At 39.8% G+C, this 27,057-nt stretch overlaps 1 protein-coding gene across 1 annotated transcript; it reads right to left on the reverse strand.

Annotated features, from left to right (window-relative positions):
* Nucleotides 1-10,914: 10,914 nt before the first annotated feature.
* Nucleotides 10,915-26,318, reverse strand: LOC119730554 (serine/threonine-protein kinase MARK2-like). The gene is made up of 8 exons (XM_038203529.1): nt 25,794-26,318; nt 22,946-23,101; nt 22,343-22,482; nt 22,161-22,216; nt 21,208-21,346; nt 16,820-16,947; nt 14,864-15,261; nt 10,915-13,838 (listed from the first exon to the last, which is right to left on the reverse strand). The coding sequence occupies exons 1-8, from the start codon at nt 26,052-26,054 to the stop codon at nt 12,513-12,515; spliced, it is 2,604 nt and encodes an 867-aa protein (XP_038059457.1). The 5' UTR covers nt 26,055-26,318; the 3' UTR covers nt 10,915-12,512.
* Nucleotides 26,319-27,057: the final 739 nt, after the last annotated feature.

A 27,057-nucleotide genomic window follows, 5' to 3' on the forward strand; every position in this document is an offset into this window, starting at 1 on the left:
TAGAAATAAATCTAAAAATTAATGTGGCCTGACGTTGCGAACTTAGCAAGGGGTGCACCCCCATGTTAATGTATGTACCTCTGTCATTTCTGTTTTAGCCTCTGAAGAAGAACTTGCTAAGTTCGCAACGTCAGGCCACATTAATTTTTAGATTTATATATTTCAGGTCCATCCAGTCAGTTAGCAGTTTGCAGCAGTCTTACTTTTTTTCACAGTTAGAAATAGTTAAAAATATAGGTATCTCTATTTAAGATAAAGATATGTATTAGAAAAAGAGATATCACTATTTGAAATATTGATATCTGTATTTGAAAATAGAGATATCTCTATTATATTTAGAGATACCTCTATTTAAAATTGTTAGAAATAGTTAGAAATATAGATTATATCTCTATTTGAAATAGGGATATTCTATTTAAAATCGAGATAGGTCTTTCTCTATTTGAAATAGAGATACTCTATTTGAAATCGAGATAAGTATTTTTCTATTTGAAATAGACATATCTTTATCTTTATTTGAAATCGAAATAGGCCTGTCTCTATTTGAAATCGAGATATCTCTATTCCTTGATCGAATGTAACCGTGGCACGTTCGGAAGTAGAAATATCTCTATTTCTAATAGAGATATCTCTATTAAAGATAGAGACATCTTAATTTAAGGATAAAATGTTCATTTTGCCCGCCATTCAATCAAAGCATTTGTTTGTGATGGAAATCGAGTAGATGGCTCAGTAAAGTCATTCGAGACTGTGACATTTTCCGTTTAACACCTTAAGAGATGGTTAGGACTTTAGATTTTAAATTAGTTCAGGAATCACACTAAATATTCTAAATTGGCTTTGCCATTGGTGTGTTTAGGTAAACTCGTTCGTTCCCTCTGTTTGAGTTCTTGTGCGGATCTGCCGTTGAAATTATTTAAGTTGGGCATGGTTATCACTCAGTTACCTACATGTGACTCGAGAAAGTTTGAAAAAATAGCGAAGGGAAAAGATGATGCTTCGAGCCTAAGCCAAGCCTTCATTGCCCTAGTCTGCTTGGTGTTGTACGTTAAACCTCCATCTCTCCGTCGACGTCAGGTGATTAGCGAACGGTCATAGACCGCTATACACCTCCCGGGTAAGGTTACTAGAAAGTATCGAGAAGGTAAGAATCAGATGGGGATCGCCTGTAGAAACGATTACTGAAAGGATGCCATCACGATTCAACTCCTACTTCTAACTTAAATGTCATCGTTTGCAAGTGGGGAGACGCGAACGTACGGTCACCGTAATAGGGATGTGTTTAAAGATGATGGGGGACTGCGACGATCAATAAACTTGAAATTTTGATTCACAACGTGTGTTTCATCTCAGAAACTAACAGCGACTCTTTGGATATATGACACGGGCTGAGAATTATTTAAAATGTAATTTGAATTACCCTGATACACGGCCGTTAGCAACGCATAATACTCGATAAACACGCAAAGCCAAAATAACAAGGAGACAGAGCAATGACGTTCTTACGTTAAAACGAAACATCTTGCTCGTGCTCGCGCGCGATTTCTCTCAAGAATGAAGTCAAAACGACCGAAAGTAGGCCAAGATTGCAAAGTATCACTCATTGTCAGCTTACAATCTTATCAGATGTAAAAGCGAGAATGATCGGGGTTGTCTCCGCTTGTAGGGAAGCAGAAGACTTGAAGGACCATTGCATTGCTGTGTGTTCGGGGTGCCCAGCTTGCTGCCGGGCTTAGATGGACTGAGGAAAGAGGGATTTGAGGACAAATCCATCAAGAGGGACGCTACGAAAGGCCGCATTCAACTTTCTTCGGTGAGGTAATTTACCGACGTTATCTCTCATTGACAGGTGAATTACAGACACGCAGACTCAATATTCACAGCCTCCATTCATTTTGGATGGGCATTTTTGAAAAAGCTACATTTTGCGTCGTTGACAAATACCCAAATCCACCTGCTGCATTGCACGTATCTAAAATGATTAAAATCTGATTATAAGCCTTACATTCGGGGCTTTCTTGAGCCACAGTGAAATCTGATTTTGCCTACACACGGTCGGACGTGCCTGAAGTAGAATACATGTAGTTGTTTCGTAACGCCTCATATTTACAGAGCGCAGAAACCAACGCATTGGTGTTAATTTGTAGATCACGTTCCTTTCAACGATTCGATGACATGATAAATGCATTACTGAAGGGCGGTGCTGGAGGCGTAAGTTGAGGGTTCTTAATTGGTGAAGTCAACAGCAAACGTGCCAGGAAAATAAAGTCGCAATTCGGCAAAAAAAAAAAACACCTGGAGTTTAAGTAGATAACGTTTCTTCAACAAACGAATCTTGTTCCCTACTTCTAGGGTTTGACAACCCACAGAATAGATTAGGAGTTAGGCTAGACGAAATTTACCATGAAATGCAACAATGTAACGACGAATGCCTCAGAATATGTCTATGTAGACGGAGACGCTAGCTTTGAAAAAGTACAAATTGCCCTGAGTGTGTACACTGCCAGCAAGGAGCGAAAATGGATAATCTATCCGCACATGCACGTAGGCTGACATGAAGTACCTTTGATTGCTACTTAGCCTGATTGCATACGGAATGAGGCTGTGCCTATTCTGTTCTATGTAGAGCTATTTAATGTTCTCCCCGAAGCGTCGATTCATCACAGTAAATGTATTATGAATTGAAGGGGTTGCCTGGGGCCAACATTGGAGAGGACACCGACTAATTTGGATGTAATTCGACCAGTTGCTCTCTAGCTGCTTTTACAGTTCTTCCTCTCTGACCCGCCAGAACTGCTGAAGGGGACGGCCAAAAAAATGGAGCTACCGCGGAGATTTCTGGTAAATTCCATCAATTTTGAAGTACATTTGATTCATTTCTGACCATTCAAGCTGTGGTATCTCGTGGGGGAAATAGTATCCTGAATTCTCCGCATTGGAACCGCCTGAATTTCTCAAATTCATTCCAATTACTTAGATCTCTACAGGGATGTCAGGTGGATCCGCCATTTGTTGATTGGGAATATCTTCGGTCTGACTCCCTCCCCCATTTTCTGCTGGTCTGTCTGTGAAGATGCCCTTTGATTGATTTCAGACACGTTTTTCATCTTTAGATGACGACTGTCTGAGAGACAGCTTTCAGATCCCTAAGGTAACACAGCTTAACCAAGCCGGGTTCAATGCCGGGCAAAGTACCCGCCACTAAGTATTGGATGACGAGGGGTAAAAGCCTATCAAACTCGATCAAACAAGTTTGACATCTCAGGAAACTAAGAAATAAAGCTGTTTGTTTCAGAAACCAAATTTATTTTTTCCCTTGGTAGAAAACCAATCGCTTTTAGTATTAGATCAGCCCCTAGCATTGTACTCACGTTGATGACATGCGACATTTCCACTCATCTCGACTCAACTTAATATCTTACTTAGTTACTTTGGACATATTGTTTTCATTGTTGTGACGTGTTGCTCTAAGAGGTTATGACTTACGCATGAAACCTCAACTAATTCGAAAACATCCCTGAAACCGTATATCAGATGAAGTAACAACAACAAAAAAGACATGAACCAGGAACTCTGGAACTCTTTCCCGCAACACATCAGGGCAGCATTAACTGAAACTGACTTTCAATGCATGTTGAAGACTTGTTTGTCCTTAAAGTACTTTCTATTACTTGATCAAGTTTATGCTCATAAATGTTTTGTTCTTTTTGTGTAAAGCGATCAGGGGCGTCCGTGTGAAGCGTAAGAACTTTGTTATATTATTATTATTATTAACCAATATCATCTTTGTTAATTTAACAATCGATATTGATAGGAACAATAACGCAATTAAAATGCTACTAATCACATTGTGAAAAATAAGTCACACATGGATGTACCAACTTCCATTTTAAGTTAATTACATTAACAGCACCGCATAAAAGGGTTGTTATGCGTTTAGCATTGACGTCTCGCATGAATATTACACATTAGCATGTCCAAGGTTATCTCATTACAGTTTCATTGGCACTCGTTTCATCATTAGTTGATATCCGATGCAAATCGTATTGAAAATAGGATTGAAACTGTAGAACTTGAATGACTCTTATAGTCTAAAAATTGGCTGCCTGTGGGCGAAACTATATAATTTCCTGGAAAAAATCTCGGCATCACTTGATCTGCTCTTCTCTTAGCGATATATCCTTGGGGAATATCCTTGGTTAGGACTATTTTCCGATGAGCCTCTCTGTGGTACACCATGCCAGAATCCTGCTTTCCCCTTTGCTTATATATATTGAATTGTCAACGGATTTCTTCTTTTTTTTATTCATGTGTCTTGTTTTCTATACAGCGGCCACATCGAGTGGCCTTCGGCTTTGTGGTTGGTAAAACCCATTAAAATAACCTGTTTTAACATTATTTGTTTTAAAATATTGTGTGCAAAGAGGGCGACTACATAAACCAACATTTCCCACCGTGATGTATTAAAAATCTTCACTTCAAATTAATATCCTTTGCATGCAAAGTCAAGAGAAAGTGGTTTTGATGCCAGCCGGCTATCTACGTTCTACGTATCGCGGACGTTAGCGTCTGACTGTGACGTCAGCAAAGAACTTAACTGACATTGAACTTATTTACAAAATAAGGTTACATTTGCTTACTCGGTCAATAATGCCCCTCAGAAGTATTGTCCTCTTTACGTGCAATTGTTTATATAGGTTAAATTATGTGATAGTATAGACCTGTGCATGCCAGGCGGGTCACTGTTTTTTAAGGCACCGGTTGTATAACGGCTGATTCAACGTGAACCAACCCGTGCAAACATCTATCTAGTTAGCTAGCTCCACCTGTGACACACATGACTGGCCCGGCCATATAGCACGAGTTAGAACTTGCAGGTTATTTTGCTCGTCACAGCGCTCAGATGGGGGGATAATCGAATTGATTTGAGTCACATCCAAGGTTGCAGTGACAGGTGGAGATGGTTCATTTGCTTGTTTAATCTTCATTTTGTACCTGACTGCTGGCTGCTCCTGTGAGACAATTTTTCTAGTGTCTTATCCCGTCAGCCAAAGAGCGTAACAAACTTGTTTCTATATGAGGAATTTCTGCGTCGGGGTGATGTAAATCAAATTAGGCTGCCCTTCACCAACGTATGAACACTGTATCTTCTAATGAATAGTTAATGCGGTACCCCCTGCTATGTACGTCAGATTCGAACCAGCCAACCGATCCCGCAAACTCAGTGGTCGAGTGGTAAGATCTGCACTAGGAAGCAGGAGGTCGTGGGCTCGAGTCCCACCCGAGCGATTTGTCCCAACTTTCACTCGGGAGGTAACACACTGAGTATACAGTGGTTTGACGTCGGTGAAGGGCAAAACCTAGTTTGATTTATATGATTCTTATTTTTCACCAAACAAGGTTTACTTCTGTAAATACAAGTTTAATATCCTCAGGCAGCATCATAAAGGGCTTCTGTGGCCAACCATTCTCTCCTGGGTTCACCGTTTTTGGAGGAAGCCTCCATGATTCACCACAATAATCAAACTGGCCAATTATTGTGAGACTGTGCACCACGTTATGTAGATACGTCCTGTTTTCAAGAGGTGGGTCTTTCATTGGTAGTTTAGGCACGGACACGTGATTAGACGCCAGCCAATCGAGTCCCTGTCAAACTCAAGATTGTAAGACATTTCAGCGTGTTTCTGCTTTACACCTATTTTATGCTTCCTCCGTCGCCTTTGTGTAGTTAAATGTAGGAAACATACAAAACATATCAATGGGGACACATTTCATTTCACAATTCTTATTTTTAAAAGATATTTACAGAAGTACCTTACCACCTTTTACGTGAAGTTAACCAATAAAAAAGTTTATCCCCAAAGCACTAGTGTGGATTTTAGTGTGCTTCTTTTTTCTCCTGGTCAAACGAGCTTCGTAAGGCTACAACACTCAATTTAATATCACTCTGAAGCTGTCGCGTTGGCAGCACGTCCATACCCTCATGTCACTATTCTGCATGGGTGAATTTCTGAATTGTATAAACTGCATGCCGTGTCGGTACCTCCAGCTACACCAAACCTCTCTCTTTACGCCGAGGAAAAAAAGATCTCAGCTTCGGAGAAAGTTCCTTCTCGGTTGTCTATCCACAGGTCACAGCTATAGGAATGCTGCAGGTCGTTCACACCTCCGAAGATTGAGAGGAAATTTAAAAAGAAAAAAATAGCCAAAACGGAAATAGGTCACACTGATATACTGCAGGCTTATCGATGATAAAAAAAGTATCGGAGAAGGGTTTACAGTCGTGTACGGCACTGCACGTTGGGTCGATACTCAGTTCACCTGCCTTGCAAATCTGGTTGATAAAAACATCTCTCCTCTACTCAGATGGCAGTTATTGTGTATGCACTTTTTTTTATGAAAGGAAGCTCAAGCGAGGATAATTTACTTTACTGGACATTACCATACCAGCTTGATATGTGCTCAAAATAGATCAACGTGACCATTATTACTTCGTTAATAATGGACAGAGAGCAATTTTTAGGCAGATTTTTTTCAATGAGCTAGATTTTGGGTTATTATACATGTAGAGAAAATCCCTTAACTGGTAAATGTGCGCGAGTAGACATCACATCAACGTCACTCACATTTACCAGGAGTAGCATGGACTTTGTTAAAAGGAAATGGATATTTTAAATAAAAAGGGTGTATAATTAATTAGGAAATATACAGGGTGAGTAAAAAAAAACCCACGAAACCCAAATGTCGGGACCATTGTTTCAGTGAAGTTCTGCATGTAACACTTTCAAAATCTAGGACATGAAAGCCCAATTCATAAGCTTTCTTTTAGCATAAGAATCATTCAAATCACTCATGTACTTTTTAGGTTACGGAGTTTTAAACACAACCGCCGTTTTAAGGTTCTGCCCACGGATCACAAAAAAGTTCAGTGTTCTTTCAGCAAAACGAAAACAAATCACATAAGGATGTGTGTGAATTGTTGCGTTTTGCTGAAAGAACGCACACTTTTTTTTGTGATCCGTGGACAGAACTTGAAAACGGTGAAGTTGTGTTTGAAAGTGATTTGAATGATTCTTGTACTTAAAAAAAAGCTTATGAATTGGGCTTCCATATCCTAGATTTTGAAAGTGCTACGTGCAGAACTTTCCTAAAACAATGGTCCCGACATTTTTTTTTTTTTTACTTACCCTGTACAGTTCAGAGGAATGGATATTTGCTCCAGGGAAAATCGATTGCATTCGCTGTTTAAGCTTCCGGGGTAAGCCCCAAAAATCCCAATAATTCACTATATTCTCGTATTGGTTTCTTAGATTTATACAATTCGATTTGCAAAGCATTGTAATCCGTTACGCTGAGGAGAAAGCATATACCGGATCTAGGGAGTCGCTGGTATACCGACAATTATTTTAGTAAACAGAAGAAAATCGCATAAGTGCATTTTGGCGCGAACATTGTGTTGACTTGCCCTACTTCAGCTCCACGTGAAGTCTCCAAGAACGCCTTAAGTGCAAGAAGTGTCATTTTGTAATAAATATAGCAGCGGGGCTCGGTCGCGAATGTTGACTAACGGTAATCATTCGTACCAAAGGCGACATTTCGAGAGGCCTAGCTGCAGACCTCAATAATTCATGAATAGAGAGATCTTGAAAAACTCCTTGTCCGTTGTTTTCTCTTGCAGCGAGTTCGGGTGATAAATTCAGCAGACTGTTTTTCAAAAATATTTTGGCTATTTTTTTGTCCAAATAGATATCCTTCTTTGGTTCCGCTTGTATTCACCGTGCCCCACTTTCATGTTTGAACCGTGGATACGAATTCTTTGTCACAACATGTCGTTTTGTTGACACTAAAAGCTTATAATATCCAAGCGTTCATAAAATGGGATAGAAATGCATGTATCGTCTTACGTCTACAGGGTCAGTAAAGAAAAACAATACCCATATGGCAGGACCAAGTATCTGTGCATGTAGCACTTTTAAAATCTAGGATATGAAAGCCATATTAATAAGCTTTCTTTTAGTACTATAATCATTCACACCACTCATGTACTTTTCAAGTTACGGAAGTTTAAACACAACCACCGTTTTAATTTTCTGTCCACGGATCAGCAAAACGAAAACAATTCTCATAGGGATGTATGTTAACTTGAAAAGTACATGAGTGATTTAAATGTTCCTTGTACTAAAAGAAAGCTTATTAATTGGGCTTTCATATCCTCGATTTTGAAAGTGCTACATACAGAACCTCATTTTAAAAAATGGTTCAGACACTTTTTTAATCACTCTGTATATCGTTCTTGTATCATGAAGATTGAGCGTAATTCGTTGGTAGAGCCCCGTTACGGTGTTCCGGATGTGACAGACTCCAATCCCTCCCCCCCCCCCCCCCGCCCGTTTTCTTATTCAACCTCATATTAATTGAAAGAGAATGAAGCCGCTTTCCCCTGTAGCCTGAGTGGTTTGATACGAAGATTAAAGTTGTACAATTCGTATTTGCAGCCATGCTCAAACCTTTCGCTTTAGTGCCAATGTTTGCGTCGTTCTATACACTAGACATTTTTGAGAGACTCTCAATATTCTTATCAATATATCAAACTTGTCAATATATCAGCCTTTAATTAGTGATTGTATCGGTTCTTCCTTCCTTGGTCTGTATTCTAGCAACAGATGAGACTATGCCGAGACTAGTATGTATAGCTTAGTCCAGTCGGCGACAGTTTTTGAGAGCGTATAAACCAAGCGATACAAGACGCTATGAGGAAAAGTCATAATCGTATTTTAATGTGAACTATTTTAATGATAAGCTGATTATGTCACATCATCTTCATTTATGGCCTGCTTTATCTGTAATTCTAAATTCCCATCCTGCCTAAAGGCTTACACTCTGGAAAACCTGAGAAAGAAAATGAAGATGAGAGGTCATATCATTGTATAATATGCATCCCCAAGGCGCAAAAATAATAAGTCGTACTAAAGTACCTTGTCTCGGTTGCAAGTCGTGTTGGTAATCGACCCTTGAACGACGCCGACAGACCCCGGGTTGGAAGTGCAGAAGCCAACTTAGAGTGTTGAAAGGTTTAGCTGAAATTAGCATCAAACCTGACAAAACTGACATGTCATATTTTTCAAGTGCAGTTAGATATCTCTATACGTGCCTTATAAGTCACGGACTTGATTTGCTGGTTTTGTCCGGGAGCGATGTCAACACATTTCTAGAAATGAACACCATTTGCGAAGTGACAGCGCGCAAATGGCGCAACGCGCGGCAAAATATATACGCTATTCAATAAAAGCTTCATTTGCCAACGTTGAAATCAGATGGATATTATTTCCTAAAAACAAAACGATTTTCCCTTTCATCATTAACGGTTTTTCATTTGGCATTGTCACGCGATACATGTATGATGATAAAATCTTTACCTTTAGATACGTCTTGAGAATGATAAAAACATTCGTGTCTTACTAAGCCCCGGACTGTATAACCAACTTGATACACCGTAACTTTGAATGAGGTACTCTTTTGCAATCTTTTACCTAGTTTTTGTGTTAAGTGCATTTCATTGATTTCTATTCTTTACCGCTTGCTCTTTTCATGCAATCGTCAATATCTTTATGCCAATCACTGCTACTTTTTTTAAGTGACTTCTGCATTTTCGTCTTAATTAACTCATCCATTTTCCCCTTGGCTCTTCGCCTATTTCCCGCAGCCACCAGTACCCCAATTCAGCGTCGACTCGGTCTCCTCTGTTCTCGCGCATGCATTCTCGTACAGTGTTCGTCATCGCCACATAGCGACTATCGAATTTGTCATGATTTTGCCCTGTCTTCCCGGCCCCGTTCGTTGGAAACTTAATTATGTTTACCTCTACCCTACGTGTTTGTTGGCCAGATTAATGACTGATTTCCTCTCCTACTCTCTTCTTGACAATTCGTGCTCGCACTCGCAATGGCAGCACCTCCCATATTCCTCCCGAATTCGGAATTTATTGTCTTCGAGATTAGGTAATATATCGCGATATTTGCCCGCTTCCTTTCTGAAACGGGGCATGGTCACGTAGTAACAATACGCCACCTAATGTATGTTTGTTCCCATTATAATGCCAGCCATTTTTCTCCCCCAGGGTTTTTGGAGAGGAAAACTGTGTCTGCCATAGATCGTATTGATTCACTCTCCCAATATGTGTCGGTTTTACCTTGGCCATATATGGCCATCTCAATCTCATCATGACGTCATGGACGGCAACTTGGCAGCTGAAATAATACCTTGGCATTGCCATAAGAACATGGCCACTTCACTTTGGCAGTAAGGAGGCTAGATATACCATGACTATGTACTGAAGTAGTGTCAAACATACAACATGCATTCGGAATGAGATACAATATATCATCCAATGAACATTGAAATCTTACCCATCAGAGTACCAACTCGAAATTCAAGCAGTTTGAAATTACAGTTAGAACTAGAGTGCCTTTTTAAATCTCGAAAATGATCGAACAATTTAAAAAGACTTAAGCGAGTTCTGAGGTATTCTCAACCGGCGTCTTGCAGCTTTCAACGTTTTTTTTTATCAGGAAACTAAATGACTTAGTTTTCATAAAAAAATGACCTACCATTGCCATAGCAACCATAACGACCAGGACTGGGAGATGAATCCACTTAAATTCTCCTAAGAAGGGAAAGCAAGAAAGTCAGCGAATCCAGCTGCACGATTTTGAGAACGTTGCACTCTGGCGGAAAGTACAGTGCGTGCGAGATACACTTCAAGCCAGGTATAGGAGAATGACATCACCACACAGACAGACTCGTGAGATGAAGATGTTAGATGGCTTATCGCGATCTAGAATGTTACAGTAATGTGAATTCAGGCGACGAGCAGTATAACATAAACCATGAAGAAATACAAGAATAAGATTAATCTTGTAATCTTTTACATGCAGACATTTCTTTATTTGTTTCTTTGGTCAACACTGATTTCATAACAAAATCTCCAACCTTTAGTGCGCCAACTTGAACTTTTTCCCAACCTGTGGTTTAAAATAGCACTTATAAATGTTAATCTCTGAAAAATTTTATTCACAAAAAATTCGAAATAATGAAATCCGAAAATTAACTTTTCTGACGCATCCACACAAACAGTGTTCATAACTTAATAGTAGCCATTGTTCTCAGAATGCCTTTATATAAGCAACTTGCGTATATCAAAAGCCACACTTTAAAAATGTTTTTTTTTTGCAAAGGAGGCTTTTCAGTAGAACAGTCCACCACCGGCACCCTGACCTTAATCCGTTTTTTCTCAATGACGACAGAAAACAAGGAGAGCGGATTATAACAAGATCGTTATCAGAGTTTTTACCTCAACCTCGACCCAAGATGTCCTCAGCTGTGAACGCACAAAGATATCCAGCGCGCTGAGAGCAAGGGTAGTGGATTCCAAAGCCGGTTTCTACAGGATTTTAAAATCCACTGAAATTTAAATTTCAGAGAGGTTTGGGTACCCGAGGTCCCAAAACTTCAGCAGGTACATCACTTAATCTGAAACTTATATTAAGACGGTTCGGATTGAATAAAACAAAGTTTCCCGATAACCAAACCGGGATAAAGTTACATTGAATATGAAAATAGTTTTCGCATTACTGAATGTCTTTTTACAAATACCAAATCTGCAAGTTCCAAGATGTTTTCACGACACTTTCAAAGATCTGTTTCCCCCGTGCTTGGATACAATGATTAAAATAACCACAGATGTTTATGTAGCCTCGCCAGTCATCATATAAATGGCCCGCGCGGGAGCGATGATTAAATCTGTAACTCAAGAAAAAGATGAACTTGCACAAAGTACACTTTGTCTTGGGATATGAAATGCACTGAATAGGAGTGCCTACGGTGTATTATTGTACGGTAACTAAACACACATGGAAAACAAACACAACGCCGACCGACGAGAAACCTGGCAAACGCGGAAAAACAGAAACGGGTTTAGTTACTCGTGGTTGGGCGGGAATTTGGCCCTCGCCGTCATAAGCGGGGAAATCTTGAACAGGAAACTCGGCATTGAAACGGTAGAGAGTTGATTATTAGCACAGTACTACTGGTGATAGGTTGCTAGAATACCTCACTCGTCAGGACGAAAACTGATGCCGTGCCAGAGGTCTGTACAATAACCCAACCAAGACACGTTCGAATAATAAAACTTGGGTGAAACCCCATGGCATAGGGTGTACTTGAGTTTTAATAGGCCAGGACATAGGCCTTATCACAACAGTCAACTGCTAATTTGATCTGGAGATTGCACACCAAGCGTCGAAGCCAAGAGAACTCGCACGCACACTGCATTTCAATTGGTAATAAGTCAATTTTAAAACACTGCAATCGGCACAGCAAAGGCACCTCCAGTCGATCTAATGCAATTAACAACTCTAAGAGCTAATATCGGCCCGGGCGATTCTTATTGAATACAGCTTTGTAAATGACAATATAGAGGCGGTTTTTATTAGGGAGATCAAAGAGGAATCAGATCAAACAAGTGTTTCAGCTGTAACCGCGTTACAGACAATTCTTTTGTTCGTCAAACGGGCCTTGGGTAGCGGTGTTTTCTCTAACGCCTTCTTCATCAGAGGTGAAGCGGCCTTAAGTTCTGCTTGCGTGGGCGGAGCAGGTTGCGAATCATCTCTGCCCTCAGGATCTTCCTCACACTTCACATAACCTCCATCGCTGTCACTTGGGGTACTGGCTTTCTTAGTGATGGATTTCTTACGTTTGCAACCCCTGTTTTTGTCTTGGGACTCTCTTCGCTTGGGATCCGTTAAAGCTCCTTGTCTTTTGGTTTGTGCTTTGGATTCTGATGCTACTGGAGTCTTGGGTCTGCCTGGAAGCCTTGCCACTAGCTTGGTGTCACTTGAGGTTCGCTTTCGAGTCTTGGTGGGCCGTCTTGGGCTCAGGGAGGGGTTATCGATGCTCTTTCGTTTAGATATCTTCAGTTGACGTCTCTTGGACAGAATCTCACAGTCTTTCGGCATAGGCTGCCGAGTGTTCCTGGTGTTCTTGGCGTCTTTGTGAGTTTGTGTAGACGTCCTGATGCCGCCTTCATCTGGTTGGTCTTTGTCCTTGCCTCGTGAATTCTCGTTTCTTGGGGAGATGTGCAAGCCATCCATGAAATGGTTCAGATTGACTGAATCAATGGAATCAGCTTGTCTCCATGTTGGGATGGTGACGACTTTACTGATAGGCGCGTATTTTGTGATACGCGTTGGCGCCAAAACTAATCTCTTACGGTTTCCCGACTCCCCACTGCGGTAGTTGAAGTGACCAGCAAAGTTTTCGGATGGGGTATCTGACTGTTTGAATGTCAAATTGACTGTGTGTGCGGTGGAAAATCTACGACCGTTGCCTGCAGTTCTGGAGTTCACATGCATATCTGAAGTGTTTGTCGTAACTTTCTTGGATGCATCTCTCCAGTCGTCTTGAATCTTTTCCGTTGTTTTGCTTCTTGTATTGGTCAATTTCAGTGCATCCATGTTTGACTGAAAGTTGGATCTCTTTTGCTCCATGTTATAATGTGTCGTATTTCTAGATTGGCGATGTAAGGCGTGTGTTGGGTTGATTCCTTCTTTGGATGACGTAACAGTGCTCTCCTTGTTCTTTTCTGGTGATGACGTCAAGTTTTTCTCAGTAATCATGGGTTCATCAGAGGATTTTAAATCGTTCTGATTTGTTTCCTCATCAGGTTGACCTTTGGTGCTGCTCTGGTCCTTGAGGGCGCCCTCTTCTGTTTCCTGCTCTAGTAACAGCGCCATTTTGAAATGAAGACTGCCGTTTTTTCGACCGGCAAGCTCCATAGCCGTCTGCACATGGAAAAGATAAGAAAAAAGAAACCACGTTTTTCCCCCTAGCATTTCATATGTCACGCAATTGTATGTCACTTTATGCAATCGTTACATTCATCTTAATAAAATCTGATTTCAATGTAATTGCTGGCGGGGGCCGATATAGTGAACGTTGAATGACCGCCTGATCTGATGCGGTAAAAGCATCCCGAGTCGGAGATTATAATCAAGTATCGAATGTCACATTGATGTGACAACCACAAAGAAATCCACGAGGGAGTGAATATTCCCGTCAACTAGTAAACTTCTTGAAAAATAATGCTCTGCGAATCTACAATGCACGTAATGCATTGTCGAGTCACTGTACTTAAAAAGTCACGATTTAATATGGCACAGCACACGTCACGTCTTGATCCATCGATCTCAAACAAGTTATGATAGGTGCAGGTTACAAAGAGCCTGACAAGTCACTGATGGCTTGGCAATGATTATCACAATTCCAAGGCTCCAGAAATTAAAGTTGCATTCCCCGTTCTCTTCAAACAAATAATTTTTCCCTAACGAATTTTCAATTTGTATACATTTAGTTTTAACAAAAATAACTACTTTATTTTAATTTTTGGCGTCTGCAACCCTCTGAAAAGGGCTTTCGTTCTGCGCACAAATGAACCCGCTCTGCAAGATCCAAATTAGTGTCTTGCAGCAAATAATTCGAATGTTGTAAAGACATAATTTGATAACTAAACGTCGGTGGATTTTTTTTTCGTTCGACTTACGAAGTGAATAACTTTATATTGCTAGGAAAATAGTAATTGAAAAAAACAAATTCGAGATGAAACTCGACATTAGCACGGGAATAACATCTTTAAGCAGGCTCAGCGGGTGCTTTTGAAGATAAATTATGTTTTTTTTCTTCGTGCCTTCAGGCACTTGAACCACTTATAACGTATACTAAATGCAAGATGATAGTATACTGCAAATACATGTAGAATGATTTATGATGTCTCCTTTCCCGTAAATGATTCATACTGCACTTTACTCACGGCTTCATCATACAACTTTGGACCACTAATCCCAGAGTCCTTTGCGTCTCTTCCTGCTCCCTCGTCGACGGCTTCAAGTTTCTTCAACATCTTCCGATGCTGTCGGTCGCGCTTGCGCAGTAGAAGGTAGTATATGGCTGAATATTCATCAGCTCGCTTACTGATGACGGAGTTGGTCACGTGGTTGATGTTGTAGCCCATGTTGCTCCATATGTACTCCAGGATGTCGGTCTCAAGTTCCATGCGACTCACGCGGCCGCTAGGGGGCGGGCTCGCAGTGCGAGGTCGGTGGAGGGCGCCCCTGTCCTCGGCGAGCCACCTGTGGTTCATTGTATCAATGACGGAGTATCGCATCCGTGGATCTGGGTGGAGAAGCCTTCGGATGAAATCCTTACAATCTTTGGAAGAGAAAAAAGAGCTAAATTAAGGGACTGTTTCTCCTGTTTCGCATAACGAATTTTTACAGGAAAAAACTTAGGCCTATATCGATGAAGATTCCACAACGCAACAGTGAGAGTGATTATTCAGTTTATACATGTACAAATAAGAAGCACTTAATAACTTAATAACACGCATTAAACTTTGATTGATTATCATATATGAAGCAAGAATGTCACAAGAAAATAATAAAAGTGCATTGACCAAGTGTGAAAAATCTCAGGTCAAAATCTATCCAAAATAATTCAGGATGAAAGATATTATCGGGTGATGGACAACTTATATATCTGTCGGGTAATATCTTCACATCCCATCACGGGTCAGTGCCTGCGTGTCCGCTTGTCAGAGTTATTGTGACATGTTTCTGTACCCGATGACGCAACTGACCAGCACGCATGAATTAACCAACCTCCAAGCGGTTATACGATAGCTCACTAGTACGAACGCCCAATTGTGCCATCAAGTATACATTTTGAAAAAGTGAGGTACATTTTTTTCTAAATTCGTTTTAATGAGATGTATTTTTTCCAAGTTTGTTTTTACGAGAAATAGGCCTATTTCGTGAAACATTTTTTTAAGAGATCTATTTTTGGAAGGAAAACAGATTTTTTTTCGAGTTTATATTTGTTTCCAGTTCGTTTTTACGATTTTTTGAAAAGTTGAACAAAGAAATTGACTGGAGCGGGGCTTGAACCTGCAACCTTCGGATTAACGTTCCGGTGCTCTACCAACTGAGCTATCCGCTCTCCAGCCCTATGTTGGCGGTTCCCCAATTTGTAAACATCTGTGTTCAAGGGCCGCTAGTCAGAAGCCATTAGCCGCATTCAAAGACTGTTAAAGCTATAGTCCATCATTTGCAGCCATCCGAAAAGTAACTGGCGTAATTATTGTTGAAAAACTATTGAAAGATAGTAAGGGAACTAAACTCCCTGTGAAATTATTCTTTCTGGGAAGCTGTCATTTTGAAGTAATCAACGAAAGAAGGCATTTCCAACGGTGATTCTTAAGAAGCACCGTAGGAAAATTTAAATTAGTAGTTCGTTTTGTTATTCAGCGCAGCGCGCACAAGTATTGGAACGACGCACACGCGCGCGCGGTTGTTGTAATTCGTCGGATCAGTGCGCGACGTCGCGTATAGCTGCAATTCAAAACAATTCAAAACATGATTCAGTAACTTTTGATTTGAAATTGAGATCTTAGAATGATGTTTTTCTCGGAATGTACAGCTGAAGCTTAGCTGAAACTTCATCAGGTTAGTTGCTCAGTATCCTTCATTAGATTTTGAACTCTTTTGTTGCTTCAAACGAACAAAATGCACAAATTACAAATGATGGACTGTAGCTGAAAATAAAGATTGCATGCTAAGGTCCAGTACTCGATCATTCGGACAAGGCTAAGGTTTTAATTGTCTCTATCTAACATCTATGAGTTTTTGTTTTTCTTACGTCACTTTTTTTTTGGCGGGGGGGGGGGGGGGTGAGATTAAAAGCGTCCAATTCCTTGAGCCTAATTCCTCACCATTTGAGAGATGTGTTGGTATCTCTGCCATCTCCCGGCTGTTGATTTTCTTCAGGAGAAGTTTAATATTAAACGGTTCCACAGTGAAAGGAAGGCATCCAGCTAGCATGGCGAACGTGTTCACTCCACTGGAAAAGATGGGCAGAAAAATATAAGAAAAATTAGAAAAATTGTCCCGAGGGGTGTGTGATATGAGGCAGAACGTCCACATTTAAAACAGTTCATAACTGAGCTAACAGTCATGGAAACGATGTTATCACTTAATACTGCTTTCGAAGGCAATGCAATTTAAAACCGTAAAAAGTCACCTAATTTTGAATTTAATAATGATATTTCTTTTCCAAATAATATGTTGCATAGTACATCGACTTCTTTCTGATGTGAAATAACAGAATCATCCCCCGAGCAAAAACAGACTGTTCAAAGGCGGGATTATCGGTTCATCATGGTACAGTGCTTTCTGCAATAAGTTTGGCGCCAATTTCCAGCAAACACCCCCAGTCTTTGAACTTTAATAAAAAAAAAAATCTCAGAGCGGGAGGGTGCAAAATAATAGAGAAAAAATAATAGTCTGGAATTCCCGTAAACATCGTGGTCCGCTAAAGACGCCACCGCCAGCGTCATGTTGCCGGGGGAAACAGTGATTTTTCCCCAGTCAAGGAGGGGAAGACATCAGTACGTGATTCTACTCGCGTTTTTTTTATCAGGAGCAAGACTTTTCTTTCACTTTTGCCCCGGTAAAATAAAACCTTGTTATCTTGGAATTATGCGAAATCGTGTACAGCCACGGACTAGATGGGCTCTATGATAAGACACTCTCTTCTTGGGGCATTACAGGAACATACGCAACAGTCTTCAGACGATCATCCCAAATCAAGTCTAACGAATAGCCTCTTATAAAACAGTCGGAACAAAATGCTGATCTCAATCGCAACATTTAATAATTTAGCGATTTTTATGTCTACACAGAAAAGCAATGTTGATGGACAAACTACAAAAATCTCTATTATTTCAACAATTGGTTCTTGCGCAACAATTATAATGTCATAAATGTACTAAAACATAATATACAGGATGGTGCAAAAGAAAGAAACCCACTTTGACAGGAATTTTAACATAATAGGCCTACTTAACTTATTTTAACTGTGTGATTTTTTTTTTCAATTAATGCGCAGGTAGTGAAGTATAGCTCCGCAACCCTACGTACATGGTGAAAAAAAATTAAAGAAATATCGCAAAATAGTGTATTTATGCTAATACAAGTCACCAAAATCACTGTTGTCCACGTGTAAGTCTAGTGTAGTTTTTTCTTCAAATAAAGCTTTCAAATTTTTCTTCAAAACAAACGGGTTTGGCACATGAAATTTTTAAAGACAAAATGTGCATGTGCAATATTTTTTCGTCACTTATGTTTCAAGATCAATATTTCAATACTATTCAATTGAATTTTTGAAATATGCTCAACAAGTAGGTGAAAATTGCTGTCAAAAGTGGGTTTCCTTCTCTTTGCACCACCTGTATATTTCGTTCCTTTTTGGACTAGCTTATGATATCGTTTTTACGTTAGGCAGACGTGATACAGTGTTGCTCAGGATTATTTACTTCAACACAAATGTAGCATCAGTGACATCTAACATGATCTATGTTTCAATGACGTCACATCATGCCGAGCCGGCACTCTGGCTGATGAAATGTGTAAGTTGATTGACACAAAATATGTAATTAAGCCTTGTAATGAGACTGACGAAGTGTGCGTGAAGTGTGACCAAAAATATACCACGCGATGCAGTCATCCGTCTTACGTGCGTGATGACGTCATTACAAACAGCTGCAGTTATACGGTAATGCAAAGCGCACAACCAACAGCGGTTACAAATTAATTTTACAACTCATTTGCTTTTTATGTTTCATTCATGTGGATATAATGAAATGCATTTTCAAATGTATCTATATGTGACAAATTATTAGTCTCTTTTCTAATAATGATTCACCTGCAGGGCCCAATTTCATAGCACTGCTTAACAGTAAGCAAAAAAGTTGTGCTTACTATAGCAGAAAATCATGCTGCTGCTTAAGCACTATTTCATGCTAACAGATGCGCGCACATGGAGATTTCTATTGTTACGTCACTGATTTAAGCAAAGTTTTCTTCTGGGGTTAAGCGTGCTTTTGCTCTGCTTACTGCTTAACGGTCCCTATGAAATAGATGGAGGCTCAGTAAGCACAAAGTCGGCTGTTAAGCAGCGCTATGAAATTGGGCCCTGCAGATGTTAAGTTTCATCAATAATTTGTTAAACCGATTGGTATAATCGCAATTTGATACTCTTCATTAGTGACATATTTTTGATATTTTTGTGATACGTCTAAATAATTATTTGCATATAGAACCTCTGACAGCAGCTTTAAAGGGACTTTTGTATCGCAGCAAAAGCCTGGAAAATTGTTATCGAATAATACAATATAATGTTTACAGCAGATCCACTTTCGGGATAATACATTGCACTGCACGTTTTGAGTTGTCTGCCAAAAGACACAAGCCCATAGGTTTGTTTGTGTCGTGTATCAGGTTTTAATGTTGTGGTTTTTTTTGTCATTATGGAAACACATAAAAAAAACTTTAATTGCCATAGGGCAAATGATAGCGATACCCGTATATTTTGTAATACGAGAGCTAGAACGTGTAGGATATTTGATGTAGGTCATGTATAGGATTAAGTGTAATGAAGTTCTGATGAGAACCATTGAGATACCAAGTATGCTATGATTGCATATCTGATGGGCCACATTTCCGGATTACTTGCAAACAAGTGCCACATGCGGGGCAATTATGGTGATAACGATGTTTACTCTACGTGAATTAATCATTGCTAGGTACTAAAGAGGTTCGGTCCACACGTCACGTACGAGCGAAGTACGAGACATCTTCAATGCTGCTGGTATTTGATTATGACGTACACGCGGGGCTTGGAGTTTATACGCTTCGGTGCATAGTGGTTTTAGAGCGGACATGCTAAGCATTGTCAAAATTAATATTCGTTCTGATAATCAAATAATGTGCGTGCAAACTTAATAGCTATCGGATGTTTTTTTGACAATTATAGAAACTGAGGATGATAAAAAAAATGTTAGAACAGTTTTTGCCATAATCAAATGGGCTGAAAGGGGTAACTTAGTATTATTATCTTTATTGTGTGATCTTTTTTTTTGCATGAATAAATTAAGTTAACCGGAACGTGACTTTAAAATATTCCCAGTAATTTTAACGTATTAAAAAATCCTCATATTCTCTTAGTATGATCGACTGCCATTTTCCGATGAATTCAATATTTCACATGTGATCCCATATACCACCATGGCATGTAAAATCATATTCGTGTCTAAATAAACATCAACTACATGCATATAAAAAAAGACATCGCTGCGAAATTTCTCCAAGAATCACGAATCAAATGTGATATTGGCTCTGTCTGTGAAACATGCAGCACTTTAGACTATTTCATTAAGGGCTTCAAAACTCCCAAATGAGGCTTTCTGATTAATTTTCAGTCTTATCTCCTACTCGGTAAACACAAACCGCGGTTGCCATGCCATATAATGACAGTAAAGGTGGCGACACTGTTTATTCTTTTATCTCACGGCTGCCGCATCTATCTGGGTCTTAAGAGTGTTGTCTCAGCGGCGATCTGCATCCCGCCAAAGAGACATTCTCCACTGAATTCATTCAATAAATAGATCTTGCAGAGAAGCTGTCAGAGCTAGCACAGCAGGAATACACGGGGAGAGTCCAGCATTAAGACTGAATTCTAATGGACAGTCACTGTAAATTGTCACTCGCTTTAAAAGCCCGTAGTGTTTTTAAAGGATTCAGTATGTAAATAAGAATACGCCTTGTGGAAATACAATGACGGTTCTTTGGAATCCCAAGGTAATGCCCATAACTGAATAACACTGCAAAAAAGTTTTTTTTTTAAGGGTAAACAGTGGATCACGTACAGCCACGTTTAACATCTCCCGGACTGATTTAATCACGGCCTGCAGTAAGCCTACACTGCAGGCAAATTATCAGTTTGCTCTGGAAACTTAACTAAGTGATCATAAACAGACTGGTAAATCGAGCAATGAACTAAAGTGACCATTTAGTAATGGGACAAAAAGGCAAGCGGCCAACACATGTAACACACAGAGAAATACTCAATCAACAGATGTATAAAACAAGATAATTATCCAAATGAAAATATGATAGATGGAACATGTAGCAGCACCGACCTCAAAAATATACAACGATCACATCAATCGACATTCAAACCTACACAAAACAAAAATTCAAACGAAACATAAAAAAGTAAAGAAGTGACAAATCAGTAATGATGTTGCCTATATGTACATACATGCTCCATACATCCACTTTAGCTCCGTATCTTTTATTCGCGATTATCTCTGGCGCAGCGTAAGCGGGACTGCCACACTGGGTGGCTCGGAACTCCGCCCTCACTTGGCCATTTCCAACCAGGTTGCTTAGTCCAAAATCTGTGCAAGGAAGGAACATTATTGTTAATTTTTGTTTATCTAAAAAAAACTCTGGTGATCCCTTTAGGCCAAAAAAAGTCTCTGGTTTCTGGTATGGAGCTTGCACAAAAAGTGGTGCGGCGACGCGGCTTTTTTTTTTTTTACCTGTTGTTTTTGCTTCAAATGTCGGCTGATGACTGCAAATGGTGCCCGACTAAACTCAGTGCAAATATTATGGGAGACCAGAGAGGCCACATAAAGCTTATTCTCGATCATAACCCCATCTAAAAACACGTTAAAATTGTGCAGCAGCAGGATTCCAGTCAAATCAGTGAGTTTGGCGGTTTTGAGACATCATCTTTCATTGAAAAAAAACTTTTTTCATTTTGCCGACGCGCATGGCTACTTCGACGCACGCGCAGACCAGAAACCAGAGACTTTTTTTTTTGGCCTTAAGGATTCTTTTTTTTTTAAAAAGTTTTCAAAGGCAGCGTGTTGCCTAACTCCGCTTACTTCTTGCATTATAATTGTTGAAGATCATGAGGGCGCTACACAATAGACTGGTTCTGTTTTTTTCGCGCAGCCTGCAACAATTGGTCAAAAAACATGAATTCCTTTGATTGCGCTCCAGCCACCACAAGAGGGCGCTTTATCCTTCTTTTCTCACAAGTTTTAGTCAACACAGTATTTTATCCTCATTTCAAGTCAGAGTTTCCATTCAAATGGTTGGAAACTTGGCAAACCGTAAGGGGGCGATATTTTACTTTTGGGCCCGTAAAAACAGCCGGGCCCAATGGGGTGGTAATTGATTGAAATGGAAAGTGTAAATAATTACCAATAATCTTGATATTGTCGTTTCCATCCAGGAGTAAGTTTTCTACTTTCAAGTCCCTGTTTGGGTACAAAGAACAAACATTACAATAAAATTATTTGGTATAGTACGATCAGTGACAGACACTGACAGACTTGAACAAAGGCTAAACAAACACGATTGTTGCGTCTTTTACCGGTACCTACCTGTGGAGGATGCCCGCTTGATGCATGTGATCCACGGCAGACACTATCTGCCTCACGTACCGCCTAGCCTCTTTCTCCAGGAGACATTTCTCACTACAAATGCGATCAAGAAGAGCGCCACCAGTACAAAGTTCTAATATCTGAAAACAAAGACATCGAGCAGTCAAAAAAATTAGAACTTTTTATTGGATGGAGTACAACTTACTCAAAATTTAAAAGGAAATATGAAAATGACCAGGTAATGGAACTGTTCACCCCATTTCATTGGCGTCGCAAGGGGGGGGGGGCAAGGGGGCGCTTCCCCCCCCCCGAAAAGCCCCCCCCCCTCAAAAAAAAAGGGGGGAGGGAAAAAAGAAAGAAAAAAGGCGCGATGTCATATTGCTGTAAATGTAATGTTCGAAAAGTACAGGGATTTCTGGGGGGGGGGGTGTGCTTTGCCCCCCCCCCCCCAGAAAAATCCTGGCAACGCCCATGTTCAATTCTTTCACGACATGTAGAGTTCGGTTCGCTTTTAATGCTTCGCAACGTACATGATTTTGTTGTTACTGTATGTGTGAAGTCTATGACATAATACCATAAAAAGAATATGATGCGGAAGGTTACCATGTAGAAGTTGTTATCCGTCTCCATGACTTCGTACAGTGTGATGATGTTTGGGTGATGACGTAACGATTGGAGCAAACTCGCCTCCCGTCGCATATTCTTACGCAGGTATGGGTCCTCTCGGACTACTTTCTTATCGATGATTTTGACAGCAACCTGTTGAACGAGATATTTTACCGTAAATTCATAACAATATGTTTTTATATAGCTTCGGTTTTTGCGGTAATACCATGTGGTTAATTGTGTCTACTTTCGCTCAGTATTTAGTTCCAATAAGAACAGTCCTGCTAGTTCAAAAACAGGGAACTTGTCCTGCTTATTATCTACTTTCGCAAAGCAGGGTGACCGTTTTAGCCGATTTTCGGCTTACTTTGACAGAATTTTTGTAAAAAATGAGTTTGACAGAAAATTTGACAGAATGATTTTTTTGGGCCGATTTCTGCCAGAATTCTGCAAAAATGGTAATTTGACAGGAAAACAGCAAATTTGAACAAAAAATGGTACCTTTTTTTAAAAAAGCTTTAATCCTTTCAACAAACCCTTGCATAATGGGACAGGTTGGTTGGTCTAGGTGCTGAGGTTAACTGGGAAATGGACTTCATCAATCGTCATGGCCGGATCTGCGTTTTGCCCGAAATTTACGCGATAATTTCATAACATCTTTACGTGACTATAGATTGTTTATAATGTAATTTGAACCTTAATTAAGTCAATATTACCATTCTGCATGTGATTTTAAGTGTTCATAGTGTATTTCGAGTAATTCTGGGGAATTTGGCAGATTTTTGACAAATCTGACAGATTTTTTTATGTGCATTTAGCAAAATTTGGCTCTGACCTTACGGTCACCCTGTCGCAAAGAACATTGAGGGCGGTGGGCATTCTCCTGACGATGACTAGAGGGGCCGGGAGCACGATAGTCGAAACGTCGAAACTTATTACTCAGCCACAGTGACGATAATTGCGAAGTCCACCTTCCAATGTACTTAGCAACAGTAGGATAATAAGCAGCACACGTTCCTTTTTTGAACTAGCAGGACAGTTCTCATCGGAACTAAATACTGAGCGAAAGTCGGACACGATTAACCACATGGTGTAACGGCAAAAACCGAAGCTATATCGATACTCCACCATGCAAAATCCTAAAATCTTATTTAAAAAAAAATCTGGCATTTAAAGCCATATCCATTGGAATTCATCATAAAAATTATTATTAATGGATCTGTTCTTGTAAACACATCTCGGAGTTTGCGGCTGTTTGTTGAAACTTCCCCAATTTGTTCAAGAATATATACTAAAAAAACCAAAAAAAAAAAACCAACGGGTAAACTGAGCCTCCTGCTAATAATACCATATAGGATTGATGTATGGTTTTAGCTATTTACATGAAGGCCTACTTAAAAAAAATAATAAAACAAAATATTCCAAGAAAGCAAAAATAAATAGTCCAACCATGGCTACCAAGCAAAAAAGTAAATCAAAAACATAGTACAAGAAGTAATAACAATCTAGTAATTTGTAAAACCGCACGTTAAACATAAAATATATTTCTCATAAAAAGAATTTGATCGGCTTGGCTTGACATTTACAAACACGCAAACAAAGATTGTTCATAGATTTTACAGCTCCGCAGTATACCCTGCAGGCTATTCAACACTTTTATTATAAATTCACCTCCTATCGCGTTGAATTGTTTTGATCACAAGAGAGATTTCTTTTTCTTGCGGTGCCAAGTCTTGGAAATAAATTCGAAACAAAAAATAATGTTTTGTCTGGGCCAAATTCCAAATGTGGAAAGTGACACCTGAAAACAAAACACTTTTGGTGAGCAAAATATAGGGAACAATACGACCGCTCAATCCCTGGAATTTTAACGGGACTCTCAGTCAAAATATACCCGCAGTAAAGGACCCCAGAATCGTTCATTTGCTATCATTGCATACACGTATTTATAGTTACTGCATCTAGACTATAGGATTTAGAGCTCAGGGGTAGTACAAATTACACCCTGAAATTGAACCGTTTTTAGGTATTGCCCATTTTAACAGTAGGCCTATGTTAACAATAAAAAACATTATAAGCAATGTTGAATGAGTGCTTTCTCGTTCAAAACTAACATACTGTTTTGTTCTGCTACATGAAAAGGGGGGGGGGGGACTATTAAAACAGTTTTTTTCAGCAGAGCAGGGTACAGATTTGAGGACATCATTTTACTATACAGGGTAAGTAAAAAAAAACCCGAAACCCAAATGTCGGGACTATTGTTTTAGTGAAGTTCTACATAGCACTTTGAAAATCTAGGATATGAAAGTCCAATTCATAAGCTTTTTTTTAGTTTAAGAATCATTCAAATCACTCATGTACTTTTCAAGTTACGAAATTTTGAACACAACCACCGTTTTAAAGTTCTGTCCACGGATCACAAAAAAGGTGTGCGTTCTTTCAGCGAAACGAAAACAATTCACACACATCCCTGCCCTACGTGATTTGTTTCGTTTTGCTGAAAGAACACTGAACTATTGTTTTAGTGAAGTTCTACATAACACTGAACTTTTTTTGTGATCCATGGACAGAACCTTAAACGGTGGTTGTGTTTAAAATTCCGTAACTTGAAAAGTACATGAGTGATTTGAATGATTTTTAAACTAAAAGAAAGCTTATGAATTGGACTTTCATATCCTAGATTTTGAAAGTGCTACATGCATAACTTCACTGAAACAATAGTCCCGACATTTGGGTTTCGTTTTTTTTTACTCACCCTGTACTGTTTCCAACATCACATCTACTGAATTTAACAGGTGGTGGAATTCCACGGCGTCTCTTAGTTTTAAAGCTAGCTTGGTCTCACCTTTTCTCCCACCACATTATGAAGTGCTTCTTTCACCTTAGCAAAGCTTCCTTCTCCGACGGTCTTTCCGAGTAGGTAGGGTCCTACCCTCTTGACATGCGGGTATCGTGCCGTTTTCTCCTGGGTGGAGCGGCTGAGGGCCGTCTTGGTGGTGATGGTCGGCAATACTCCCGACTCGGCCCGCTCGTACAGGTAACGGAGTCCGGGGTGGACATGCGACATATGCGGTAGTTGAACCAGAGTTTCACTCGGTGGAGGCATGATGGAACTTGGTTTCAGGCAAAGACTCCGCAAAAGAAAATTCGTTGCTCTCGCGGGATAATGCTATACAATCCCTCTAAGTATTGGGGAATTTTTTATATCACATTCTGAAAAAAACATTTAAAGTTTGATACAGCATTTTAGGAATTGAGAAAGTCGTGTGATTCAGGTGGCGGGCTTCACTCAACTACTTCCGCTGGACAGCTTTTTTCTTTCCGTCAAATTCAAGTTGGCGAAATCCAACAGATTTTAGCGCTCAAGGAATAATCCCTAGAGTCGTTAAGACATGAATGGGGTAATAAGGCTGCTTCTTGTAAAGTCTGTTTGAAGAAGTACTATAACCATCCAGCAACCAGACCCAAGGTCTAAATATAGTGTTTGTGGTTGATTCCAGTTGGCGCAGACGTAGCTTGGGTTTCCACGAAGCTGAAGCATAGTTCATGAGTCGTCATGTCACTTTGAAAATCGGCTTATTTTTTAAGTGGCTTTGTTCCAATGTTTGGTGTTCTTAATAAGTCCAAGGTGTTAATGTAATGTTTAATTATTTCACTGGTTCTCCATACCGAGGTGACAGACACCTTCACCTTCACGGTGGCAAAAGCTCCAAGCAAAATAGCGGTAGAATCATCTGGTATCCACGACAGTTGGAAACACAAGCATACAAAGCAACATATTGCTTCTTTGGCTAAAAACAAACATCCACCGCATCACGATACGCCGCGCCAGCGTTATCCAACTCGTCATAAACTCACGCCTTTAATACAGAGGAAGCCTCATAAATTCCGCCGTCATTATCACATATATTTGCTCAACTTAACAGTTACATGTTACGACTCTATCCTTTGAAGAAGGAAAAACTGATAATGTGGAGTTCTCCATAGTAACATCTTTGGGTTGCTCAGTCCATGAACACTGTGCTTATCATAACCTGACGAGTTTACAATGTCTTCGTATTGATCCCGTAACTTGATAAAAGCTCCCCGCGCCCTGGCAACTCAAGAAA

The sequence above is a fragment of the Patiria miniata genome, unplaced genomic scaffold (genome assembly GCF_015706575.1).
Source record: "Patiria miniata isolate m_02_andy unplaced genomic scaffold, ASM1570657v1 HiC_scaffold_22, whole genome shotgun sequence".
NCBI classification, from domain to species: domain Eukaryota; kingdom Metazoa; phylum Echinodermata; class Asteroidea; order Valvatida; family Asterinidae; genus Patiria; species Patiria miniata.